At 51.8% G+C, this 23,338-nt stretch overlaps 2 protein-coding genes across 52 annotated transcripts; one reads left to right on the forward strand and one right to left on the reverse strand.

Moving 5' to 3' along the window:
* Positions 1–849: 849 nt before the first annotated feature.
* TCF19 (transcription factor 19) lies at positions 850–6,311 on the reverse strand. 2 transcript variants are annotated; one of them, XM_055262859.2, is made up of 4 exons: positions 5,868–6,311; positions 4,879–5,446; positions 2,625–3,183; positions 850–2,156 (listed from the first exon to the last, which is right to left on the reverse strand). In XM_055262859.2, the coding sequence occupies exons 2-4, from the start codon at positions 5,114–5,116 to the stop codon at positions 1,916–1,918; spliced, it is 1,038 nt and encodes a 345-aa protein (XP_055118834.2). In that variant the 5' UTR covers positions 5,117–5,446; positions 5,868–6,311; the 3' UTR covers positions 850–1,915. The 2 variants fall into 2 exon arrangements, with proteins under 2 accessions (XP_055118834.2, XP_063488627.1); XM_063632557.1 differs by having other exon boundaries at positions 5,826–6,095.
* Positions 6,210–23,338, forward strand: CCHCR1 (coiled-coil alpha-helical rod protein 1). 50 transcript variants are annotated; one of them, XM_063632517.1, is made up of 19 exons: positions 6,325–6,424; positions 7,091–7,206; positions 7,509–7,576; positions 7,763–7,868; positions 9,816–10,119; positions 13,855–14,018; positions 14,118–14,253; positions 14,413–14,523; positions 14,766–14,915; positions 16,248–16,358; positions 16,465–16,571; positions 19,497–19,609; positions 19,810–19,855; positions 20,025–20,161; positions 20,254–20,442; positions 20,538–20,639; positions 22,361–22,512; positions 22,640–22,811; positions 23,061–23,338. In XM_063632517.1, exons 3-19 carry the CDS (start codon positions 7,519–7,521, stop codon positions 23,183–23,185), a joined length of 2,283 nt encoding a protein of 760 aa, XP_063488587.1. In that variant the 5' UTR covers positions 6,325–6,424; positions 7,091–7,206; positions 7,509–7,518; the 3' UTR covers positions 23,186–23,338. The 50 variants fall into 50 exon arrangements, with proteins under 50 accessions (XP_063488574.1, XP_063488581.1, XP_063488587.1 ...); XM_063632505.1 differs by having other exon boundaries at positions 6,339–6,424; positions 7,017–7,206; positions 7,655–7,868; XM_063632509.1 differs by having other exon boundaries at positions 6,339–6,424; positions 7,443–7,576; positions 7,655–7,868.

Raw genomic sequence — 23,338 nt, forward strand, 5'->3', positions numbered from 1 at the left:
TCCTTCAGTTACTGAGGTGGGGATGGGAATATCCAATGCTCATACAAAGTGACCCCGAAACCAAGGTGCCATTTAAACTCCTTAAGGTCACACAACGTCAGAGGGAGAGCTGGGATTGCAGCCAAGTTTATTTGTACAGGGCCGTGCGATAGCCTAGTTCCCAAAAGCCTGTGATGCAAGAACTTCTGCCCATAGACTCAGCCACCATGTAGCTGTTACCTGTTCAGAGCTGGTTTTTTGCTTTCCCACCCTACTCTGGAATTCTTAAATGGCTTTATACTTAGAAATCATCTTATTTCTGTTGAACCTAGATCACCCCAACCAGAAACTTCTATTAATACTTTGTGCTTTCTTGATACCAGGGTCTATTTGGTTTCCACTTAAGGTTTTTGCATACTCTGCCCATAAGTGACTCATTAGTTACTCAAGTCTTTTTTTTTTTTGAGATAGAGTCTCGCTCTGTCGCCCAGGCGGGAGTGCAGTGGCGCAATCTCGGCTCACTGCAAGCTCCGCCTCCCGGGTTCAAGCCATTCTCCTGCCTCAGCCTCCCGAGTAGCTGGGACTACAGGCACCCACCACCATGCCCGGCTAATTTTTTGTATTTTTAGTAGAGACGGGGTTTCACTGTGTTAGTTAGGATGGTCTCGATCTCCTAACCTCGTGATCCGCCCGCCTTGGCCTCCCAAAGTGCTAGGATTACAGGCGTGAGCCACCGCGCCCAGCCGTTACTCAAGTCTTATTCCTGGCTCTGCCACTAGTTCATTAGGGGTCTTTGCCCCAGAGTCATTTCTTCCATGTAAAAAAACTTGGGCTCATTAAATCTAGGTAGGAAAGGGTGGATGTGGCAGGTTGTAATAGAACAGGTCAAGATAAGGCTTTATTTCTATAGAAATGATGCTTTGACAATAGTTTGGCTTGGTGTAAGGCTCACAAAAGAAAATCACAGGTACCATGTGTGGGTTAAGCGGTTTGATTCACACTGGACCAGGCCAGCCCAGTTGCCCTCTGCTGTGTCCACCCATGGAGTGGAGCTGTGTCACAGCCATCACACTGGTAAACTGCTATAGCTGGTTTACCAGACTTTCTCTTGCCCTGATGGTACGGGTGAAGCCTGTAAATAAATCTTCTGTTATCTTTGTGAACTTAACCAAATCCCAGTTACCTTATTTAAATGGCAATAGATCTGTTTTCCCTTAAACTAGAAACCTTAATTACCTGTATTCCTACCTCCAGCTCAACCCATATATTTGCACCTTTCCAGTAAGCAGGTCTGTATTTCCATCTCTTCCCTTCCCCTAAGATTCTGAATTAGTTCTCCAGACCTTGCCAAGCACATTCTCCCTGGAAAGCAAGGAATATCACAGACCCACAAGAAGAGTAAATGCCCAGGAGTAATGAAGCTGCTTGTCCTTGACTTGGAAATAAAAGCAAAGCTGTGAAAAGCCAGGTCACTACGATTTTGTTGGCAGCAGGACTGGCCACAGAGTAGGGAAGTTTTGGGGCCAGGCCCTAGGTTTTCCCAGAATGCCTTGGGTGATGCCACCAAGAACCTTAACTCCCTCTTACATTTTTCCATCGGGTGCAGGCATGGCTTTTGCAACTGATAGGTGCTCTGACTACAGATATTCTGGTGTCCATGGCAACATGGCCTTATAGCTTGTAACAGTGGGAACTTCCAGCTCACTGGCAATTTCCTGGAGATGGCAATATCTTTGGCAGGAAACCATCTCTTCTGTCACCTTGGCCACCAGGGTCTGCTCCAGGCCCTGAATGAGTCCACATCAATCCACCCTTCTTCCCTGTAGTCATTCCCTCCTGGGGAGGGAAGGGAAGGGGGGTTATTTATCAGACCCATTTGCTCGCTGCTGTGTCTATTCATGGGCAGGTGTGTCTGATGGTGCCTTGGTGGTGGACCTTAGGTCTGGATGCCAGCCCGGCACCCTGGGCATCGGAAGTCGGCCTCCCTGGCAGCCTGGATGCTGCAGCCAACACAGGCCACATGGAACCAGACGTCACAGCCATCACACTGAACCCAGGCCACTGTCTCTTCCTGGGGCAGGCAGCAACAAGGAGCTGCACAGGGCTCCCCGCCCCCAACTGCAGGTGGAGCCATGGGAGCGCTCACTGGGTACTTCCGAGGACGGCCACGTCGATTTCTGAAGGAAGTGACACAGACACAAGGGTCACCGGAAACCTGTAGGAGAAGGCCTAGACCTTGCCACCCTATGGCTGGTCATAGGGTGAGGCCATCGAGGCACAGTGGTCTGAGAACTAAGGTGAGCCTGGACTCTGTCCTTAAAAACATAGGGTGGGCATAAAAACCTCTAGTGTGAGCCTGGAAGTTCCCCATCCTTAGGCACTAGAAGAATGGGGTTAAAGCCCTGTGAATGTAAAAAGCAGGACATGCTCACTCCGGTTGTTTTATAAGCACTGCCCCACCCCACCTCTCATGTTCTCCTGCACATATTTTTCTTTTCCTATCAGAGCTAACCCAGGTCTTGCCATTCCATCTATTCTACCTCCCGTGCCCATCCCCCAGGCAGGGGGACCTCCTCACAGCCTAGGGATACAAGGAATCGAAAAGCAGTAAAACACTGAGAGGGCCAAGTGAGGACTCCACTTACCCAGTGGGAGCCAGTGGGGCTTTGTCTACACGGAGTTTCTTCCTGGGCTCCATAAGGACCGGTGGCGGGTTCTCAGGAGGCTCACTCTCATCGTCCAGTTCCGCCAACACTCGGTGAACAGATTTCCTCCGATTGCGTTGGGGTGGAGCAGAAGGCGTGGTCCCCACTTCCCCAGGTGGGGTGGGAACAGGCAGGCCCTTTGGTCCACCCCAACTAGGGGAGAAGGTGAGGGGCTGGGGCTGGAGCTTGCTGAGGCTGCCTATGGAGTTCAGGATCAGTGTGGCCTTGGGGGCAGGCGAGAGGGTGCTGAGAGGCCGCTGTGGAGCCCCCTGGGAGGGCAGCATAGGCCGGAAACCAGCCCCAACCCGGCCTTCTCCCCTAGACCGTGGGATGGTAATGGCAGCAAAGTCCTGAGGCTTGACTCGTACTTGTTGGAACATGAAGTAGAACTCTGAGGGGCTGGTTCCTGGGGGCCCTTCAGGGCCAAAGGTCAGGAGGTCTCCATCACTCAATTCCAGCCTGTGACCTCTTGGGAGTCGGACATTATTGACCAAAGTACCTGTTGATGGTGGGGCACCAGGCAAATACGGAGGACAAAAACAGAAATGACCAGAGTCAGGAGTGGAGAAATCTGTATGATTTCTGGGGAAGAACATGAAACTGTTATCAGATTCTCCCTCACACCCTCAGCAGGTGACAGGTACCAGGCAGCACGCTCCTTGTCAGCTAGGAACAAGTTTGTGTTTCTTGTGCTTTCCTACAAAGGATCCCTGCCCTCACTCGCCTAAGGTCCAATTTTCTTTCTTTCTTCTTTTTTTTTTTTTTTTGAGATGGAGTCTTGCTCTATTGCCCCGGCTGGAGTGCAGTAGTGCAATCTCAGCTCACTGCACTCCGCCTCCCAGGTTCAAGCAATTCTCCTGCCTCAGCCTGCTGAGTAGCTGGGATTACAGGCATGTGCCACCACGTCCGGCTAATTTTTTTATTTTTAGCAGAGACAGGGTTTTACCATGTTGGCCAGGCTGGTCTCATACTCCTGACCTCCTGATCTGCCCGCCTCAGCCTCTCAAAGTGCTGGGATTACAGGCATGAGCCACCGTGCCCCACCCTAAGGTCCAATTTTCAAACATCCTCACTCTCCCCCAGCTCCAGCTCGTTCAGATCCTAGCTCTACCACTTACCAGCTATGTGACTCTGGGCAAGCTTTTTGTTTGTTTGAGATGGAGTCTCTCTCTGTCGCCCAAGCTGGAGTGCAGTGGCGCGATCTCAGCTCACTGCAACCTCCGCCTCCCGGGTTCAAGTGATTCTCCTGCTTCAGCCTCCTGAGTAGCTGGGGTTACAGGTGCATGCCACCACACCTGGCTAATTTTTGTATTTTTTTTTTCAGTAGAGATGGGGTTTCAACATGTTGGTCAGGCTGGTCTCGAACTCCTGACCTCATGATCCGCCCATCTTGGCCTCCCAAAGTGCTGGGATTACAGGCGTGAGCCACTGCGCCCAGCCTTTTTTAAAAAAATTAATTTTTTGGTAGAGACAGGTTTTCACCATGTTGCCCAGGCTGGTCTCGAACTCCTGAGCTCAAGTGATCCACCCTGACTTAGCCTCCCAAAGTGCTGGATTACAGGTGTGAGCCACCACGCCCAGCCCTGGACAAGTTCCTTAACCTCTTTGTGCCTCATTTTCCTTTACTGTAAATGAGGATAATATTAGTACCACTTACATTCAATACACTTAAAATAGTGCCTGGCTCATAACAGTAAGCACTAGATGAATGTTGGCTACTATAGTCTAATAACCACAACACTCCTACAGCTGACTTTACCAAGAGGCAGTGGCAGAACTCAAATGTGAATCTAGGCTTTCTGAGGCAAATTGCCTCAAGTCAGGGAGAAAGACACATGCCCAGATTATTAAAAACATTATTCAATATAGAACTGCCCTAACCCAGGAACAGAGTGCCTCAGCAAAGCTGGAAACAGAATCAAGTCTAAATTTGGCCTCTAGTGGCCTCAGAACATCCCCACTATGACATCTTTCTGATGATACCCCAGGTCCTGTATGAGCTAAACGGGACCAAAAAGGGTCAGTCTGGCAGAGAGCTTCCGACTGTGCACACTTCTGGTGGGAGGATGAAAGTCTGGACCACGACCATCCATCCAATCTGATGGGAGTATGGGAGGCAGGCAGCAGGGTCTTGTGGAGACCTTACTCATTCCAGCCTGGAGCTTCAACCACCTTTGTCCTACTTAATGCTCACCTTGGCTGCTGTGGTCTTCCAGGCTGACCCTCCAGTCATCACCCCGGGGCTCGGCATGCAGTTCGGCGTGGATCCCAGAGATGAGGCCAGGCTCCTGCTGGGGCCGCAGAGCCACATCACACAGGTCGGCCCTGTGGCCCAAGCGATAGGTGCAGCCAGCCCCGGCGGGGGGGTGGAAGGTGTAGAGATCACCGCCCCTGCCGCCCCCTATGCGCAGCAGTTGGAAGCAGGGCAGCATGGGCGGTGCCCCCTTTGCACCACCTCTTCCACTTTAGGCATCCATTTCCTTTCCCACTCCTGGGCCACGCACCGCTGGCTTAAGTTCGCTTCCCAGTCTGATGCAAACTTGAGTTGTGCTGTATGCGGTTTCAACTTTGAGCACACTAGCTGAATAGCCCAAATTCAGAGTGCAAGCAGCCTAGGACTCAATGCAAAATCGGTTGTTAAGCCGACTTGCAAATGAAAAATTCCAGGAAGGTCTCCGTGCAATGCAAACTCAGGAACACGTCCTACGGCACCTCACTTGAGCTGGATCTTCAGGTCGCAAAATATTTGGGGAGCCTCCAATCTGCAAGGCAAGGATACTTTAGGCAGCTCCTGTGTGTGTCGGGGTGGCGGGGCGCGGGGAAGGAGGTCCTGTTATACACACGTCTACGTACAATACAAACACATCACCTCTGTGTAATTCGGAGAAGAGCAGCTTCTTCCTGTCAAACTTGCTTATCCTAATAGAGCACTCCCGCTTGCCTGCACCCCGATCTTCTGGCCAATACCTCACTCATAACTAGTTTGAACCTCCGAAGGCAATGAATCCACTGTCATCCCCCAAAAGGAAGTGCAAACGAGTCCTTAAGTACTCCAACAAATTGGACCTAAGCCCCTACTTCCCGGCTTCTCTAGGTGGGATAAAAACAGGAAGGAGCTCTCCGCGATCATGCAAGGCATACCCGGCCTTTTCCCTCTCGGCCCCAGCCCCGTTTCGGATCTACCCGCGCGGCGCAGTCTCCGAGTAGCCTCCTCTTCAAGCAGTGCCAGCCTGTGCGGCGGGTCCCGGGACCCCTTGGGCTCCTCGGCCGGAGCCGACGCTGCTGCAGCTGTTTGACAGCCAAGAAGCCGGGGCCAGGAGGGGCGCGGCCTCGGCGCGCGGGCAGTGCCTACCCCTCCTTCGGAATTCCCGGGCCCGAACTTCGCGCCGAGCGAGCCCGCCCCCCGTGCCGTTCCCGATTGGCCAGCTCATTTGTCCTCTTCCGCGCCATTGGACGGCGCCCCAAGATCTCCCGCCTTCCGCTTTTTCTGATTAGTTCACAAGTTTTCCCGGGTTCCCGCAGTGAGGAGGAGCCGCCTGGGCGCGGAGATGCTCCGACGCATTTAGTGGGCCCAGATTTAGACGCCACTGCGCCTGCGTACACCTTTCCCCCTCCTTCCTACAGAGTGAAACAAGACTTTAGGGCGCCCGCCTTACGCAGGCGCGGCCAGGGGCAGAGGCGGGGCCGGGAGCGAGGCGTAGGGGGTGTGGCCAAAGCGCAGTAGGGGGCTCTCGCGGTTGGTAAGGGACGTTCGGGAAGAGTCGGTTGGGGGCGGGAAGGGGCTGAGCGGGGGTGCAGAGAGGGTTCAAGGGGTCCAAAAGGGAAGGGGGTACAGGGGCCAGGTGAAGGGACAGATGAGGAGATCACAACAGCCTTAGAACTCAAGGGCCAACTGGGTGAAGCCTCGGGTATCTAGGGGAGCATTGAGGGGAGAGTAGAGCCGGCTAGCGTACAGGGGGCGAGAGCAGGCTATTGAGAGATGGGGGTGAGGGTGAGGACCAGAATAATTCCTTCAGAAAAAAGTAGATTAGGTTGTAAAAAGGGACGGGAGTAGGGAACCCAGATTCGGGTAAAAAATAGATTAATGAGGGTGGGAGGGTGGGAGGAAGATCTTAAAGTGCCCACTATGTGTTAGGACTCGAGAAAGAGGAGGCGGGCGGCAGGCATGGAAGCTGAGGGGATAGTAGAGAGAAGCTGAGAGAACAGCCGCAGGAAAGATTTGAATGAGATGTCAGGACGCTGGCTTTTCTGCCTGGGGATCTAGGCTGCCTGGATTCCCAAGGTCTTGGGGAGGGTCTAGCCCTGAATGTGGCCACATTCAACTGGGGCCAGGCCTTGGGCCAGCACTTTAACAGGGAAGGACCCAAGAGGCATGGCCTGGTGGTGTCTGGATGGGCTTCCCTCAGGCCTTGCTGAGCCATGGAGAGAACTCTGGAGATGGCGCTGAAGACCCCTGCACTGTGTACCTCCTTTCTCACCTCTGGCCAGGAGCAGCAGGGACCATAGAAACTTAAGGATGAGGGTAAAGGCACTGCCCAGAATCCTGAAAGTATGAGTAAAGCCTCAGAGCCCCTCTCAGTCTGTCTCTTTCAGTAAATCCGCTCCACTTGATAGTTAGTTGCTTGGGTTCCATGAGGAACCAGGTTGAGACAAGCAAGTGAATTTGGGGTATCTCCTACTTCTTTGGGGAAGTAGGAAAAGAGCTGAGCATCGGGTGGACCTGGCTGTAATTAAAGGATTATGACTTTGTTATTGTAGGGGCTTTCTCTTTGGAAGGTGGCCTGAAAATTGAATTGGAGTGTCTTTGTTTCTCCTGTTGTCCAGGGGAACATAGATGGCTGGAGACAGAATCTATGAGCCTTCAAATAATGTGGAGATGTTTCCACCTTCAGGTCAGTGGGACCAGACAAGGGGAGTGGTGGTTGTCTCTGCCTGGGAAACTGACCATCTTTGTTTTTATAATTCTTCAGGTTCCACTGGGCTGATTCCCCCCTCCCACTTTCAAGCTCGGCCCCTTTCAACTCTGCCAAGAATAGCTCCCACCTGGCTCTCAGACATTCCCCTGGTCCAACCCCCAGGCCATCAAGATGTCTCAGAGAGGCGGCCAGACACCCAGAGACCTCGAGTGACCATGTGGGAGCGGGATCTTCCCGGTGACAGGCAGGAGCCAGGACGGAGAGGCAGGTAGGGATCCATCCACGCCGTTTTCTCAGGCTTGCTTGCTAGTGACCCTTCCTTACTGGAATAAACTCCTTACCCTATTTTGGCCCTAGTTTCCAGAACGTACTCATTTTTATGTAAGCAATTATTAGTTCCTACAGTGCATAAATAATAAAGCAGTGTGCTAGGTGCTAGGGATGAGGATAACAATAGTGAATAAGACAAATCCTGACTTAAATTTGTAATTAATAAGGAATCTAAAATCCTAAGAGGGGAGATAGATTGACCACCAGCTGATGGTAAAGCATAGTATGAGGCAAGATGAAGAAGTGCAAACTAGAAGTAGAGACCCAGCACTGTGGCAGTGTGGGTTCATTCTGATGGAAGAAAGCCTTTACAGAGGACGTGCTGTGGGAGCTGGCCGTGCTGTCGTATTGTCTGTAAACATCCTTATTCTTGTTGTTTCATGTGTCTTTTCCCAGATGTACTGGGATATCATTCTGCCATTTTGCTCCAGAGTAGGATTACATTAGAAGCAGCAGCATGATGAAGAAGGAATACTAGACTGGGTGTCAGGAGACAAGAGACTCTTATTTCTAGGTTGGCTACCAGCTAGAGGACATTTGGCAAGTCACTTAATTTCCCTAGCCTACAGATCCCTGCTACTAAAAAAAAAAAGGAAAGAAAGAGCCAGATATGGTGGCTAACACTTACAATCCTAGCATATTGGGAGCTGACGCAGGAGGATCACCTGAGCCCAGGAGTTCAAGACCAGCCTGGGCAACAAAGCGAGACTCCATCTCCACAGAAAATAATTAGCTGGCTGTGGTGGCATGCATTTGTAGTCCCAGCTACTCAGGAGGCTAAGGTGGTAGGACCGCTTGAGCTCAGGAGTTGAAGGCTGCAGTGACCTATGATCCAGTCACTGCATTGAGGCCTGGGTGACACAGTGATACCCTGTCTCTAAAAACAGCAACAACAACAATCTCTTGTAGTCCTGGGTCTCAGAGAGCTGCCTCAGGAGCCATGTTCCAAGCTGGATTAAACTTCATGTGACATTGGTAGATGATTTCTCCAAAGGCTAGCACTATGTTATTTATGTACTGTTCTCTCAGACTCCTCATAAAGTATACCTAACACTCAATAAATGTCTTTTTTTTTTTTTTGAGATGGAGTCTCACTCTGTCGCCTAGGCTGGAGTGCAGTGGCAAGATCTTGGCTCACTGCAAGCTCCACCTCCCGGGTTGATGCCATTCTCCTGCCTCGGCCTCCCAAGTAGCTGGGACTACAGGCGCCTGCCACCAGGCCTGGCTAGTTTTTTATAGTTTTAGTAGATACGGGGTTTCACCGTGTTAACCAGGATGGTCTCGATCTCCTGACCTCATGATCCACCCGCCTCGGCCTCCCAAAGTGCTAGGATTACAGGCGTGAGCCACCACGCCCGGCCAATAAATGCCTTTTAACTAACACCTGGCTTCACCATATTGATACTGGAAGCTCATGACCTCTCTATGCCCATTCCTCCCTCAAACTTCTTGCCCTTAAATCAGAATTGAGAAGTCTCTGTGTGTTCTTCCAACCTTTCCACTTAAAATGTGTGACCTAAAAAAAAAAAAAAAAAAAAAGACAAAAAAACCACCAAAAAACAAAAAGAATGTGTGGCCTAATGATATACACATTTGATGTTGAATCTGCCTGTATGTAGCTCTCTCTAGGGAGATCATGTTCCATGATCTCAGCCAGACTTTAGGTCCTGTGGGTCCAGGCACTGGACTCAACATGCTCAATAGGGCTTTGATGAATGATGATGATGTCAATGCAGACATCCCCATACCCCAGCTTCAGCACCCCCTTCACCTCCCCACACGGAAGCAGAGGGGTCCTCTTTTCCTTCTCCTGGCTATGTTTATGCCCTCAACTATCCTTCCAGCACTGGAGACAAGTCTCACCTGCACTAACCTGTCTTTGAAGGTCCTGGGAGCTGGAGGGGTCACAGGCCCTGAGCCAGCAGGCTGAGGTGATCGCTCGGCAGCTGCAAGAGCTGCGGCGGCTGGAGGAGGAGGTCCGGCTCCTGCGGGAGACCTCGCTGCAGCAGAAGATGAGGCTAGAGGCCCAGGCCATGGAGCTAGAGGCTCTGGCACGGGCGGAGAAGGCCGGCCGAGCTGAGGCTGAGGGCCTGCGTGCTGCTTTGGCTGGGGCTGAGGTTGTCCGGAAGAACTTGGAAGACGGGAGCCAGCGGGAGCTGGAAGAGGTTCAGAGGCTGCACCAAGAGCAGGTGAATGCAGGGGTGGAAAGGATTCAAATTCATAACGGAGAGCTGGGCAGTAGCTTCCAAGCAAAGAACAGGTATTGCAGAAAAGACCCTCCATGGGTAGTGAGTGGTGGAGTGATGAGACCTTTGGTAAAAAGAAACACACATGGCCTAGAAAGATGGAGAATTTGGGTACTTTGATCTTAATTCAGGTTGCACTTTTCCCCCAAGACTCAAGTGGCCTCCCTGCTTCCCTTTCTAGTAGGAAGTAGTTTGCCTCTCTACTTTACTCCAGGTACCAATTCATCAGGGGTATTGTGGAGGGCAGTGAGGAAGGTGGGTATAAGGGGGCTATGGTGGACCGGGAGAGAGAGATTATTCAGTCCGCAAACTCAGTGCTTACTCTTTGCCATCTCTGAGACTCAGTGACCAAATTAGCCTAAGTCCTGCCTTCGTGGATGGAACCGACAGCCTCATGGGGGATATACACATCCATATTTAATTTAATCATAATTAATTGCAATCAGGAGGAATGCCTTGAAGGAGAAGGACTAGAGAACACTAACTTAGTCTGGGGTTCAGGGAAGGCCACTGTAACCAATTGACATATCAAGGAATGAAACCATAGGGCTGGGCGCAGTAGCTCACGCCTGTAATCCCAGCATTTTGGGAGGCCGAAGCAGGCAGATCACAAGGTCAGGAGTTCAAGACCAGCCTGGCCAACATGGCGAAACCCCATCTTTACTAAAAATACAAAAATTCACCAGGTGTGCTGGTGCGCACCTGTAATCCCAGCTACTTGGGAGGCCGAGGCAGGAGAATCACTTGAACCTGGGAGGTGGAGGTTGCAGTGAGCCGAGATCATGCCATTGCACTCCAGCCTGGGTGACAGAGCAAGACACCGTCTCGAAAAATAAAATAACATAAAAAAGGAACTGGGAGAAAACAAGGGAGAATTCCTTTTTTTTTTTTTTTTTTTTTTTTTTTTTGAGACGGAGTCTCGCTCTATAGCCCAGGCTGGAGTGCAGTGGCGCGATCTCGGCTCACTGCAAGCTCCGCCTCCCGGGTTCACGCCATTCTCCTGCCTCAGCCTCTCCGAGTAGCTGGGACTACAGGTGCCCGCCACCACGCCCCGGCTGTTTTTTTTTTTTTTGTATTTTTAGTAGAGACGAGGTTTCACCGTGGTCTCGATCTCCTGACCTTGTGATCCGCCCGCCTCGGCCTCCCAAAGTGCTGGGATTACAAGCGTGAGCCACCGCGCCCAGCCGGAGAATTCCTTTATAACCTTGAAGTAGGCAAGTCTTTTCTACCTGTGAGTCAAAATCCAAAATCTAGAAGCTGTAAAGGAAAAGATTGATCCATTGACTTTATAACATGAACATTAGCAATGGCAAAAAAAAAAAAGGCTATATTTATAGCTCAGATGACAAGAAAAGGGTAATATCCCTAATATAAAATGTGTGCCTAGAATTGGTAAGGGAAAGACCAGCAATCCAATCAGAAAGTGGACAAAGGAGATTCATGAAAGAAACTTAGAAACGAGAAGCTAGGCCGGGCACAGTGGCTCACGCCTGTAATCCCAGCACTTTGGGAGGCCGAGGTGGGCAGATCACTTGAGGCCAGGAGTTCAAGACCAGCCTGGCCAACATGAAGAAAACCAGTCTTTACAAAAGGTACAAAAATTAGCCGGGTATGGTGGTGGGCGCCTATAATCCTCCAGCTTCTTGGGAGGCTGAGGCAGGAGAATTGCTTGAACCTGGGAGACAGAGGTTGCAGTGAGCTGAGATCACACTCCAGCCTGGGCAGCAGAGTGAGACTGAAAAAACAGCAAGCTACCATTTGTGCTGAATAGGAGTTGGCCAGTGAAGAGGCGTGTGAGGTCCAATGGTAGCTGGAAGACACTTGGTGGGACAACAGGTGAAGGCAGGGATGGGAGGAGGCCAGAAGGCTGGAGCACAGAGATGAGGGTCGCTGAATGTGCTGCAGAGCACAGGACCCAGGGCACAAGGCCTTGGCCACTTCAGAGCTTGCTACTTTGCTACTTTCCATTAAGATCAATGAGCAAGCTGGGCGCGGTGGCTCATACCTGTAATCCTAGCACTTTGTGTGTGTGGGGGTTTTTTTTTGTTGTTGTGTTTGTTTTTTTTTTTTTTTTTTTGAGACGGAGTCTCGCCCTATCTCCCAGGCTGGAGTGCAGTGGCGCGATCTTGGCTCACTGCAAGCTCCGCCTCCTGGGTTCACACCATTCTCCTGCCTCAGCCTTCCGAGTAGCTGGGACTACAGGTGCCCGCCACCACGCCCGGCTAATTTTTTGTATTTTTAGTATAGATGGGGGTTCACCGTGTTAGCCAGGATGGTCTCGATCTCCTGACCTCATGATCCGCCCGCCTCGGCCTCCCAAAGTGCTGGGATTACAAACATGAGCCACCACGCCCGGCCAATCCTAGCACTTCGGGAGGCCAAGGTGGAAGGATCACTTGAGCCCAGGAGTTTGAGACCAGCCTGGGCAACAAAGCGAGACCCCCATTTCTATTTTATTAAAGAAATTTGGTCTGGGCATGATTGCTCACATGTGTAATCCCAGCACTTTGGGAAGCTGAGGCAGGTGGATCACTTGAGGTCAGGAGTTCGAGACCAGCCTGGCCAACATGGTGAAACCTCATCTCTACTAAAAATACAAAAATTAGCTGGGCATGGTGGCTCATGCCTGTAATCTCACCTACTCGGGAGGGTGAGGCAGGAGAATTGTTTGAACCTGGGAGGCAGCGTTTGCAGTGAGCTGAGATTGTGCCATTGCACTCCAGTCTGGGCAACAAAGTGAAACTCCATCTCCAAAAAAAACAAAAAGAAAAAAATTGTTTTTTCAAGTAATAAGCAAATGTTGAAAGGTTTTAAGCAGGGAAATGACGTGATTAGATTTGTATTTTATGTCTAAAAAGTTTTGTCATTTATGTCCCCCAAATTAACTTTATTGTTGTATGGAGACAGGGCTAGAGGAGGCAGACCAGGAAGCAGGGTGGCCACTTTGCCCTCCTTTCCAGTCCATCCCATGACTCTTGGTGGCTCTGACACCCCTGCAACCCTTTGAGGTGCCATGAGCAAAAGACACAAAATTCCTCCTTTCCTGGAGCTTTCCTTCCAGTGTGGTCCGACAGATAGTAACACATACACATAAGCAAGATATGGTCAGTGCTAAGTGCTCGGGAGGATGTGAACAGCTGACGGGGCAGAGTAGGGTTGGGGGGGAGGTTATTAGAGGGCTCAGCGAAGCCACCCTGAGGAGGGGCTATCGCCTGGGGTCTGTGGAGCAAGGAGGGGCCGCTGTCTGGTTCTCAGCAGACTCCCTGTGGCTGGAGCTCAGGAGGCAGGCAGAAGCCGGGTCCCCTGGCCTGCAGGTGTGGAGAGACGCCTGGGTTTTGTTGTGAATGCTGTGAGAAGCCACCGAGGGTTTGTAAAGACTAGTTAGGAGATGGTCGCTGTTGCCCAGGCAAAAGATGAGGGTAGCTTACAGGTAAAAGATGGTGGCAGTGGAGACGGAGACAGAAAGAGGTGAAGATATGTTTTGGGGGAGATCGGACAAGAACTCCTGATGGGTTGTGGGGCAGCTGCGGAAAGTGAGTTGCCAGCTCTCCATTTGCTGTGCGCAGTTGGGTGATTGGTTGGGTCATTCTCTAAGGTCACAGAAAGTGGGAGTGAAGGGAACAAGGAAGACCTCCATGTGGGGTCGAGCCTCTGCTGAGCCCCCTCTTCTTTCCGCAGCTGTCCTCTTTGACACAGGCTCACGAGGAGGCTCTTTCCAGTTTGACCAGCAAGGCCGAGGGCTTGGAGAAGTCTCTGAGTAGTCTGGAAGCCAGGAGAGCAGGGGAAGCCAAGGAGCTGGCTGAGGCTCAGAGGGAGGCCGAGCTGCTTCGGAAGCAGCTGAGGTAGGTGGGCAGACGCCGACGGGGGCCCAGCAGTTTGGTGGTGTGGTGGGTCTGCAAGGCGCCCCACTGATGGCTGTCCCATTCCCACCCCAACCCTAGCAAGACCCAGGAAGACTTGGAGGCTCAGGTGACCCTGGTTGAGAATCTAAGAAAATACGTTGGGGAACAAGTCCCTTCTGAGGTCCACAGCCAGACATGGGAACTGGAGCGACAGAAGCTTCTGGAAACCACGCAGGTGAGGGTGCAGGAATTTATCTGTGTGGGGACTTGGGGATCAGGTTGGGAGGCAAGCACGGCCCTTGGAGGAGCGTGTAGAGCACAGCCTCCGGGAGAGAAGGTGGTACCCGAGGCGGCATGGAGGCCCTACAGAGGAGCTGATTCCCTCCGCCCGCAGCACTTGCAGGAGGACCGGGACAGCCTGCACGCCACTGCGGAGCTGCTGCAGGTGCGGGTGCAGAGCCTCACACACATCCTCGCCCTGCAGGAGGAGGAGCTGACCAGGAAGGTACAGCCCAACCCCCAGACCCCTCACCCTCAGCCGCATCCTGCATCTCCTGCCCCCTGCCTCCCTCCCTGTGGGCAGGAAGGGTCGATGTGCTCCAGAACCTGCTTAGATCTCCTTCTTCCTGTGAATTCCTCTTGCTGTAGCTCATGTTGCCCAGGCACGACAGAGGAGAAACAAAGATGCCACCTCCTTCCTGTCCTCCCCCAGGAGCCCACACTTTTCTCCCACTCCTTCTTCCTCAGGTTCAACCTTCAGATTCCCTGGAGCCTGAGTTTACCAGGAAGTGCCAGTCCCTGCTGAACCGCTGGCGGGAGAAGGTGTTTGCCCTCATGGTGCAGCTAAAGGCCCAGGAGCTGGAACACAGTGACTCTGTTAAGCAGCTGAAGGGACAGGTCACTGCACTCTCTTTTCTCCTGGTATTCCCTCCCAGCACTTTGCTCCTTCCATAAAGGTGGCATCCATTCAACCAATGTTTATTGAGTGGTTGCCACATGCTGGGCACACAGCCCTGAACAAAACTGAAGTGTGGAGCTTGCATTCTAGAGCAGAGACTCAGAACACGCAAGTAAACAGATAATGTTGAGTAATTATATGTGCTATACAGAAAGATTGAAGCCGGGTGCAGTGGCTCACACCTATAATGTGATCACTTTGGTCTCGAACTCCTGACCTCAGATGATTCGCCTGCCTCAGCCTCCCAAAGTGATGGGATTTACAGGTGTGAGCCACCGTGCCCAGCCAAGTAATGCGAACAGTTTGGGAGACCGAGGCAGGTGGATCACTGGAGGTCAGGAGTTCAAGACCAGCCTGGGCAACATGTGAAATCCTGTCTCTACTAAAAATACAAAAAATTAGCCAGGCATGGTGGCTCATTCCTGTAGTCCCAGCTACTCTGGAGGATGAGGTGGGAGGATCACCTGAGGCTGGGAGGTCAAGGCCACAGTGAGCTGTGATCCCATCACTGCACTCTAGCCTGGGTAACAAAGCGAGATCCTTTCTCAGAAAAAAAGAAAGTAGTAAGAAAAATTCAAAAGATAATGTGATGGAGAGACTGGGGTGAGTCAGCCTCAGGTAGGATGGTCAGAGACAGCCTCTCTGAGGAGGTGACAGCATCTGAGGAGAGTGGCATGGTCAGTTGGTGGGTCTTGTGGGGTGGGTCAAGGGCTATTCCCATCTTCCAGTGGGCACATGGAACGTGGAACATGGAACACTGGCCTCAGATTCCATTCTCAGAACCTAAGCTTCTGTCACCCTGCATGGCATTCCTTCTTTTTCTTTTCTTTCTTTTTTTTTTTTTTTTTTTTTTTTTGAGAAGGAGTCTTGTTCTTGTCGCCCAGGCTGGAGTGCAGTGGCCTGATCTCAGCTCATTGCAACCTCCACCTCTCAGGTTCAAGCGATTCTCCTGCCTCAGCCTCCCAAGTAGCTGGGATTACAGGCACATGCCACCATGCTCAGCTAATCTTTGTATTTTTAGTAGAGACAGGGTTTGACCATGTTGGCCAGGCTGATCTTGAACCCCTGACCTCAAGTGATCCATCTGCCTCGGCCTCCCAAAGTGCTGGGATTATAGGCGTGAGCCACCACGCCGCGCCGCGCCCCGCCCCCCCCCCCCCCAGCCCCTGCATGGCATTCTTGCAGAGATCTCTGCACCTGCCACTTTGCTTCCAGTGCCCCCCTCAGCTTTTAGCTCTAGGGGGGGTTCCCAGCTCCCTCTCCTCCCCCAGGTGGCCTCACTCCAGGAACAAGTGACATCCCAGAGCCAGGAGCAGGCCATCCTGCAGCAATCCCTGCAGGACAAAGCCGCAGAGGTGGAGGTGGAGCAGATGGGTGCCAAGGTTGGTGTCAGCCTACTAGAGACTCGGGGAGGGCAAGGGAGCCCCTGTTCTGGGGCTGCAGCCAGGACTTAGGGAGGGACCCTGTCCTTTGCTGCATCCTCCCCAGGGCCTGCAGTTGGAGCTGAGCCGTGCTCAGGAGGCCAGGCATCGGTGGCAGCAGCAGACAGCCTCAGCCGAGGAGCAGTTGAGGCTTGTGGTCAATGCTGTCAGCAGGTATCAGGGATGGAGGGGTGGGTGGAGTAGTGTTTCTGCCACCTCATGTTCCTGGGCACCTTGTTGCTGAGGAGCCTCAGGCAAGAGGGGCTGGGAAGCTGGCCACTGGAGGCTACAGGGCTGGGCAGATTTAGCTCTATCAATGTTCCTGCATTCGTTTCTTTTCCTGGGGAAGCCTCATCTGCATTCACACCTGATTGCTTGTTATGAATTTCCCATTGCATGTTTGGCTGGAGGTGAGGCCTTGCTTCCTCCTGCAGTTTAGTCTAGTAATGGCTTGAGCTAAATAGAGCACCCGGGAGGATCTTCACTTGCAGTATTGTTCAGGGATGGAGAGTGTAGACACTTCGTCTTCCTTTTTTTCTCTAAAATTTTGCAGGCATTTCCTGTTTCACTGGAGAAAAATTTAGTCTTTATTTATTTATTTTGAGACAGAGTCTTGCTCTGTCACCCAGGCTGGAGTGCAATGGCGCAATCTTGGCTCACTGCAACCTCGCCTCCCTGGTTCAAGTGATTCTCTTGCCTCAGCCTCCCGAGTAGCTGGATTACAGACATCCTCCACCAGTTTCCTCCACCACGCCCGGCTAATTTTTGCATTTTTAGTAGAGACGGGGTTTCACCATGTTGGCCAGGCTGGTCTTGAACTCCTGACCTCAGGAGATCCACCCACCTCAGCCTCCCAAAGTGCTGGAATTACAGGTGTGAGCCACTGCACCTGGCCTAGTCTATTTATTTAAAGCTATATACTTACTTGCTTACTATATACTTAACTTGCTTACTATTCCATCTAAAATGTAAGCCAGTTAGTTTCCTTCTAAATCAATTGCCAGCCTTTGTCTCTCATACCAACTTCCTAGTTGTTTCATTACCAACAATTGTTGTATGACCTTCGGAAAAACCTCTAAGAAAACAGCAAAGTTGCCGGGCGCGGTGGCTCAAGCCTGTAATCCCAGCACTTTGGGAGGCCGAGGCGGGCGGATCACGAGGTCAGGAGATCGAGACCATCCTGGCTAACATGGTGAAACCCCGTCTCTACTAAAAATACAAAAAATTAGCCGGGCGTGTTGGCGGGCGCCTGTAGTCCCAGCTACTCGGGAGGCTGAGGCAGGAGAATGGCATGAACCCGGGAGGTGGAGCTTGCAGTGAGCCGAGATCGCGCCACTGCACTCCAGCCTGGGGGACAGAGCAAGACTCCGTCTCAAAAAAAAAAAAAAAAAAAAAAAGAAAACAGCAAAGTTTCTTTGTGCTGGTGATGACTTCCCCTCAGCCTTGGACATTGAGGTACCCAAGGCAGGTAGTTTTTTTTTTTTTTTTTTTTTTTTTTTTTTTTTGAGGCAGAGTCTCGCACTGTCGTCTAGGCTGGAGTGCAGTGGCACGATCTCAGCTCACTGCAACCTCTGCCTCCCGGGTTCACACGATTCTTCTGCCTCAGCCTCCTGAGTAGCTGGGATTACAGGCGCACACCACCACACCCAGCTAATTTTTTGTATTTTTAGTAGAGATGGGGTTTCATTATGTTGGCCAGGCTGGTCTCAAACTTCTGACCTCGTGATCTGCCCACCTCGGCCTCCCAAAGTGCTGGGATTACAGGCTTGAGCCATTGTGCCTAGCCGGCAGGTAGTTCTTAGCACAGTGCCTGGCTTGTAAATGTTTATTGTTATTGTGAGGCTCTTCTTGATGGGTTAATTTAGATAAAGATAATTTTTGGTTTAGCGAAATTAAGATGCAGGATGAGTCCTTGCCCACCACTTCCTTCTCTTGGATTTGTACCTTAGGGATTAATTCAGCTTTAAAAATTATGAAAAATTTCAAACTTGCATGGAATTAAACTAGTTATAATGACCTACCACCCAGCTTCAATCCATTGTGGGTGACCCCTACCTCCAGGAGAACAGAAAGATGTGCTGTGGACCCGGTTTGACTTTGGTACCAGGCGATCACAGAAATGGTCTGTGTAATGATGCATTTGCCGAAAGTCCTCCAGGCTTAAAGCAGTCCAAACTCGGATTGTTGCTGGGTTTATTAGATTGTCTCTAGGTAATTGGAGACTTTAATAAGAGCTGCGGTAGGTGTTGGAAGCATCTACTCAAACAATTTCCAGATCAAAGTGAACTTTGCTATGCTGCTGGGGATTCAGCTGCAAGCCTTCATCATCGTGTTTTTCTGTGGGTGTGCAGACCTGGACTCTCCTGAGGAAACCCTAGTCCGGCCCCAGACACTCCTTGGCCTCCTCCTGGGGCCTGTTTAAGCTGCTCAGTTTTCATGAGCCAGGTTGGTCCTACTTTTGGCACAGCCAGCTGGTAAAGCATGTGGACCTGCCTGTCACTGGTGCTAGATCAACACTCTTGGGCTTGGAAAGGATAACTTTGTTTTGTTTTGTTTTTTTGAGATGGAGTCTCGGCTCTGTCACCCAGGCTTGAGGGCAGGGGTGTGATCTTGGCTCACTGCAACCTCCACCTCCTAGGTTCAAGAGATTCTCGTGCCTCAGCCTCCGGAGTAACTGGGATTACAGGCATGAGCCACCATGCCCAGCTAATTTTTGTGTTTTTAGTAGAGACAGAGTTTCACCATGTTGGCCAGAGTAGTCTCCAATTCCTGACTTCAGGTGATCCGCCCTCCTCGGCCTCCCAAAGTGCTGGGATTACAGGCAGGAGCCACTGCCCCTGGCCAGAGAGGATAACTTTACTCTTTGATACACGATAGTGAGCGAAACACAGGTTGTGAGAAATAAGCTTAACAGGTTGCTTAAAAAGATAGTCATTTAATGCATTCTTTGGGCAAGGGTCCTTTAGATAATTGATGGAAGCTGTGCGTTCTGTACTTGTATAACAGGACAGGATTAGAGGGAGTTGTGTATACAAGGCACAGCAAGTCCTTTGAGAATGAGGGGAGGCATGGAGGATCAGTGACCTGTGCCCTCTTCAGCTCTCAGGTCTGGCTCGAGAGCACCATGGCAAAGGTGGAAGAGGCTGCCGCCCGGCTTCCCAGCCTCAACAACCGACTCAGCTATGCTGTCCGCAAGGTCCACACCATTCGGGGTGCGTAGGACAACTGCGAGCCACGTCCTGCCCCCACCCCACCAGCTCGGACGTTCTTCTTCCTGACCCAGCTCTCTCTGATCCGACATCCATTCACCTTCCTCCTTTCACCAGTCCTTGCATCTTTTTCCCTTACTCCCTGTCCCCACTTTCTTCCATGCAAACTTCATCTCTTTTTCTCCCTGCCTTTTCCCTCCCAGGCCTGATTGCTCGAAAGCTTGCGCTTGCTCAGCTGCGCCAGGAGAGGTGAAGTTTGGGCACTTTGAGGTGGATGGGGCTTTAGGGTGGGGTGGATGGGGCTTTAGGGCATTGGCTGCTGGGACCCCCAAAACCATGAGGACTGAGGCGGGATGGGGGCTTTGGGGTCAGGCAGCTGGGTGATTTCTCCTGACTCTGTTTCTTTTCTCCATCCCAGCTGTCCCCTACCACCACCAGTCACAGACATGAGCCTTGAGTTGCAGCAGCTGCGGGAAGAACGGAACCGCCTGGATGCAGAACTGCAGCTGAGTGCCCGCCTCATCCAGCAGGAGGTGGGCCGGGCTCGGGAGCAAGGTACACCTGGTTGCCAGGGGGTGGAGAGGATGAGGAAAAACCCAGTGTCTAGGGTGCTGGGAGAGGCCTGACCCAGTACCCCCTCCTTTTAGGGGAGGCAGAGCGGCAGCAGCTGAGCAAGGTGGCCCAGCAGCTGGAGCAGGAGCTGCAGCAGACCCAGGAGTCCCTGGCTAGCTTGGGGCTGCAGCTGGAGGTGGCACGCCAGGGCCAGCAGGAGAGCACAGAGGAGGCTGCCAGTCTGCGGCAGGAGCTGACCCAGCAGCAGGAACTCTATGGGCAAGGTGTCGAGAGGGAAAGGGGTGTTCCCTTGGAGGGTGGGGTGGGAACTGCGAATCAAAGCTCCTGCTGATATGCCCTGTCTGCACTTTCACCCCAGCCCTGCAAGAGAAGGTGGCTGAAGTGGAAACTCGGCTGCGGGAGCAACTCTCAGACACAGAGAGGAGGCTGAACGAGGCTCGGAGGGAGCATGCCAAGGCCGGTGAGCCTTGCCAGGGTGGATAGGGCCTTCCAGGAAGAAGGAAATGTTAAGACATAAGGTTATTATCTTCCCCTCAAAGTTTGTTCAAAGCTTCATTACAGGAAGTAATGAAGGTATCCAAGAATAGCACAGATGAATTATCACATCGTGAACACACCCACATAGCCAGCACCAGATTAAGAAACAGCATATGGCCGGTCGCCATGGCTCATGCCTGTAATCCCAGCACTTTGGGAGGCTAAGGGGGGTGTATCACCTGAGGTCAGGAGTTTGAGGCCAGCCTGGACAACATGGCAAAACCCTGTCTCTACTAAAAATACAAAAATAAGCCGGGTGTGGTGGCGGGCACCTATAATCCCAGCTACTTGGGAGACTGAGGCAAGAGAATGGCTTGAACCCAGGTGGTGGAGGTTGCAGTGAGCTGAGATCACACCACTGCACTCCAGCCTGGAGAGCAAAACTCAGTCTCAAAACAAACAAACAAAAAGAAACAGCATATGACCAGCTCAGGACCCTCCTGTACCCCTTCCAGTCATACCCCTTCACAGAGGCCACCACCTTCCAGATATCTAACACCAGCAATTACCCCCTAGCAAAAATTTCACACACCTGAACAAGTTAAAAGAATTGTGGCCAGCACGGTGGCTTACACATGTAATCCCAGCACTTTGGGAGACCAAGGCAGGAGGATTGCTTGAGCCCAGGAGTTCAAGATCAGCCCGGGCAACATAGACTCCCATCTCTTAAAAAAAAATACAAAAATTAGCTAGGCCTGGTGGTGGGCACCTGTAGCCCAAGCTTACTTGTGAGGCTGATGTGGGAAGATCACATGAACCTGGGAGGTCGAGGCTGCAGTGAGCCAAGATTGTGCCACTGCACTACAGCCTGGGCAATAGAGAAAGACCATGTGTCAAAAAAAGAATTGTGTAATGAATATATCTTCTCTAACTAAATATAGCAGTTAACATTTGCCACATTTGGTCTCTTATCTATATACACACATATTTGTACGTCTTTTGAATCACTTTAAGTTGTAATCATTTAATGTTTTGTTTTATTTTGTTTGTTGTTTTTTTTTTGAGACAGAGTCTTCCTCTGTCACCAGCTGGAGTGCAGTGGCATGATCTTGGCTCACTGTGACTTCTGCCTCACAGGTTCAAGCCATTCTCCTGGCTCAGCCTCCCAAGTAGCTGGGATTACAGGCGCCCACCACCATGCCCAGCTAATTTTTTGTATTTTTAGTAGAGACGGGATTTCACCATGTTGGCCAGGATGGTCTCCAGCTCCTGACCTTGTGATCCGCCCACCTTGGCCTCCCAAAGTGCTGGGATTACAGGCGTGAGCCACCGCGCCTAAGTAAGTTGTAAACATAAGTTGTTCAGCTGCATCTCCCAAAGCCAGTAAATTATCCTATATAGCTGCAATCATCACACTTTAAGACAATGAACACTAATTGCACAAAATCTAACCCAGTTCATATTCAGATTTCCCCTGAGGAACTCCAGGATGGTTCAGGGATGAGGAAGATACTTAGGTTCAGATTCCCAGGCTCCTAGAGCATCAGCCCACCCCTCCAACTGTACAGAAGAGACAGATCCACAGAGCAGAACAGCGTCCCCAAGCCACAGAGTTGGTGACCCAGCGTTTGTTCCTGTCTTCATGGTGCCTGGCTGCCTCTGGCCTGACTCACACCTGCCTCCTCTGCCTTGGCCTCTCTGTAGTGGTCTCCTTGCGCCAGATTCAGCGCAGAGCCGCCCAGGAAAAGGAGCGGAGCCAGGAACTCAGACGTCTGCAGGAGGAGGCCCGGAAGGAGGAGGGGCAGCGACTGGCCTGGCGCTTGCAGGAGCTAGAGAGGGATAAGAACCTCATGCTGGTAGGAGACAGGAGGGCAGACAGGCAGACACTAGGGCCCATCCTGGGCTGGTTCCTGGGCTAGAGGTGTGGAAAGAGGATGGTGAGGGAAGCTCTACCCGGGCTAGGTTTAACCCTCTCCTTCCCAGGCCACCTTGCAGCAAGAGGGTCTCCTCTCCCGTTACAAGCAGCAGCGACTGTTGACAGTTCTTCCTTCCCTACTGGATAAGAAGAAATCTGTGGTGTCCAGCCCCAGGCCTCCAGAGTGTTCAGCATCCATACCTGTAGCAGCAGCAGTGCCCACCAGGGAGTCCATAAAAGGTCTTGGACCAAGCACAGAGGGACAAGGGACAAATGAGCGCACTTCAGGAATCTCCTCTTCAGACTCTTGCATGATGAGTGTTGTTCTCTGTGATCCTCCGAGGCCCTTAGCCTCTTTTAGCGATGCCCAGCTTGGACCAAAGAGCCTCCTCTCTCCCAGTCCTCATTTCCTGTGCCAGCCCTGTTTCCTCTGTAACCACGAGCACCTTCCCTTGTCTGGTGCTCATCTCCTGCTATCTTCCTTCCCAGGGTCCCTCTCTGTCCTGCTCGATGACCTGCAGGGCCTGAGTGAAGCCATTTCCAAAGAGGAAGCTGTTTGTCAAGGAGACAACCTTGACAGATGCTCCAGCTCCAATCCCCAGATGAGCAGTTAAGCAGCTGACAGCTGGAGGGAAAGCCAGCCTGGGGGCTGGGAGGATCCTGGAGAAGTGGGTGGGGACAGACCAGCCCTTCCCCATCCTGGGGTTGCCCTGGGGAATACCAGCTGAGTCTGAATTCTGCTCTAAATAAAGACGACTACAGTAGGA

This window comes from Symphalangus syndactylus, chromosome 23 (genome assembly GCF_028878055.3).
Source record: "Symphalangus syndactylus isolate Jambi chromosome 23, NHGRI_mSymSyn1-v2.1_pri, whole genome shotgun sequence".
NCBI lineage: Eukaryota > Metazoa > Chordata > Mammalia > Primates > Hylobatidae > Symphalangus > Symphalangus syndactylus.

Coding starts and splice junctions, on each gene's coding strand:
- TCF19 (XM_055262859.2), bottom strand. CDS start 5,116: ATGCTGCCCTGCTTCCAACTGCTGCGCATAGGGGGCGGCAGGGGCGGT. Junction 3,184..4,878: donor GGAAGACCACAGCAGCCAAG/GTGAGCATTAAG, acceptor CACCATCAACAG/GTACTTTGGTCAATAATGTC. Junction 2,157..2,624: donor GCCCCACTGGCTCCCACTGG/GTAAGTGGAGTC, acceptor CACTTCCTTCAG/AAATCGACGTGGCCGTCCTC.
- CCHCR1 (XM_063632487.1), top strand. CDS start 7,519: ATGGCTGGAGACAGAATCTATGAGCCTTCAAATAATGTGGAGATGTTT. Junction 20,162..20,253: donor GGGCCGGGCTCGGGAGCAAG/GTACACCTGGTT, acceptor CCCTCCTTTTAG/GGGAGGCAGAGCGGCAGCAG. Junction 20,443..20,537: donor GCAGGAACTCTATGGGCAAG/GTGTCGAGAGGG, acceptor CTTTCACCCCAG/CCCTGCAAGAGAAGGTGGCT.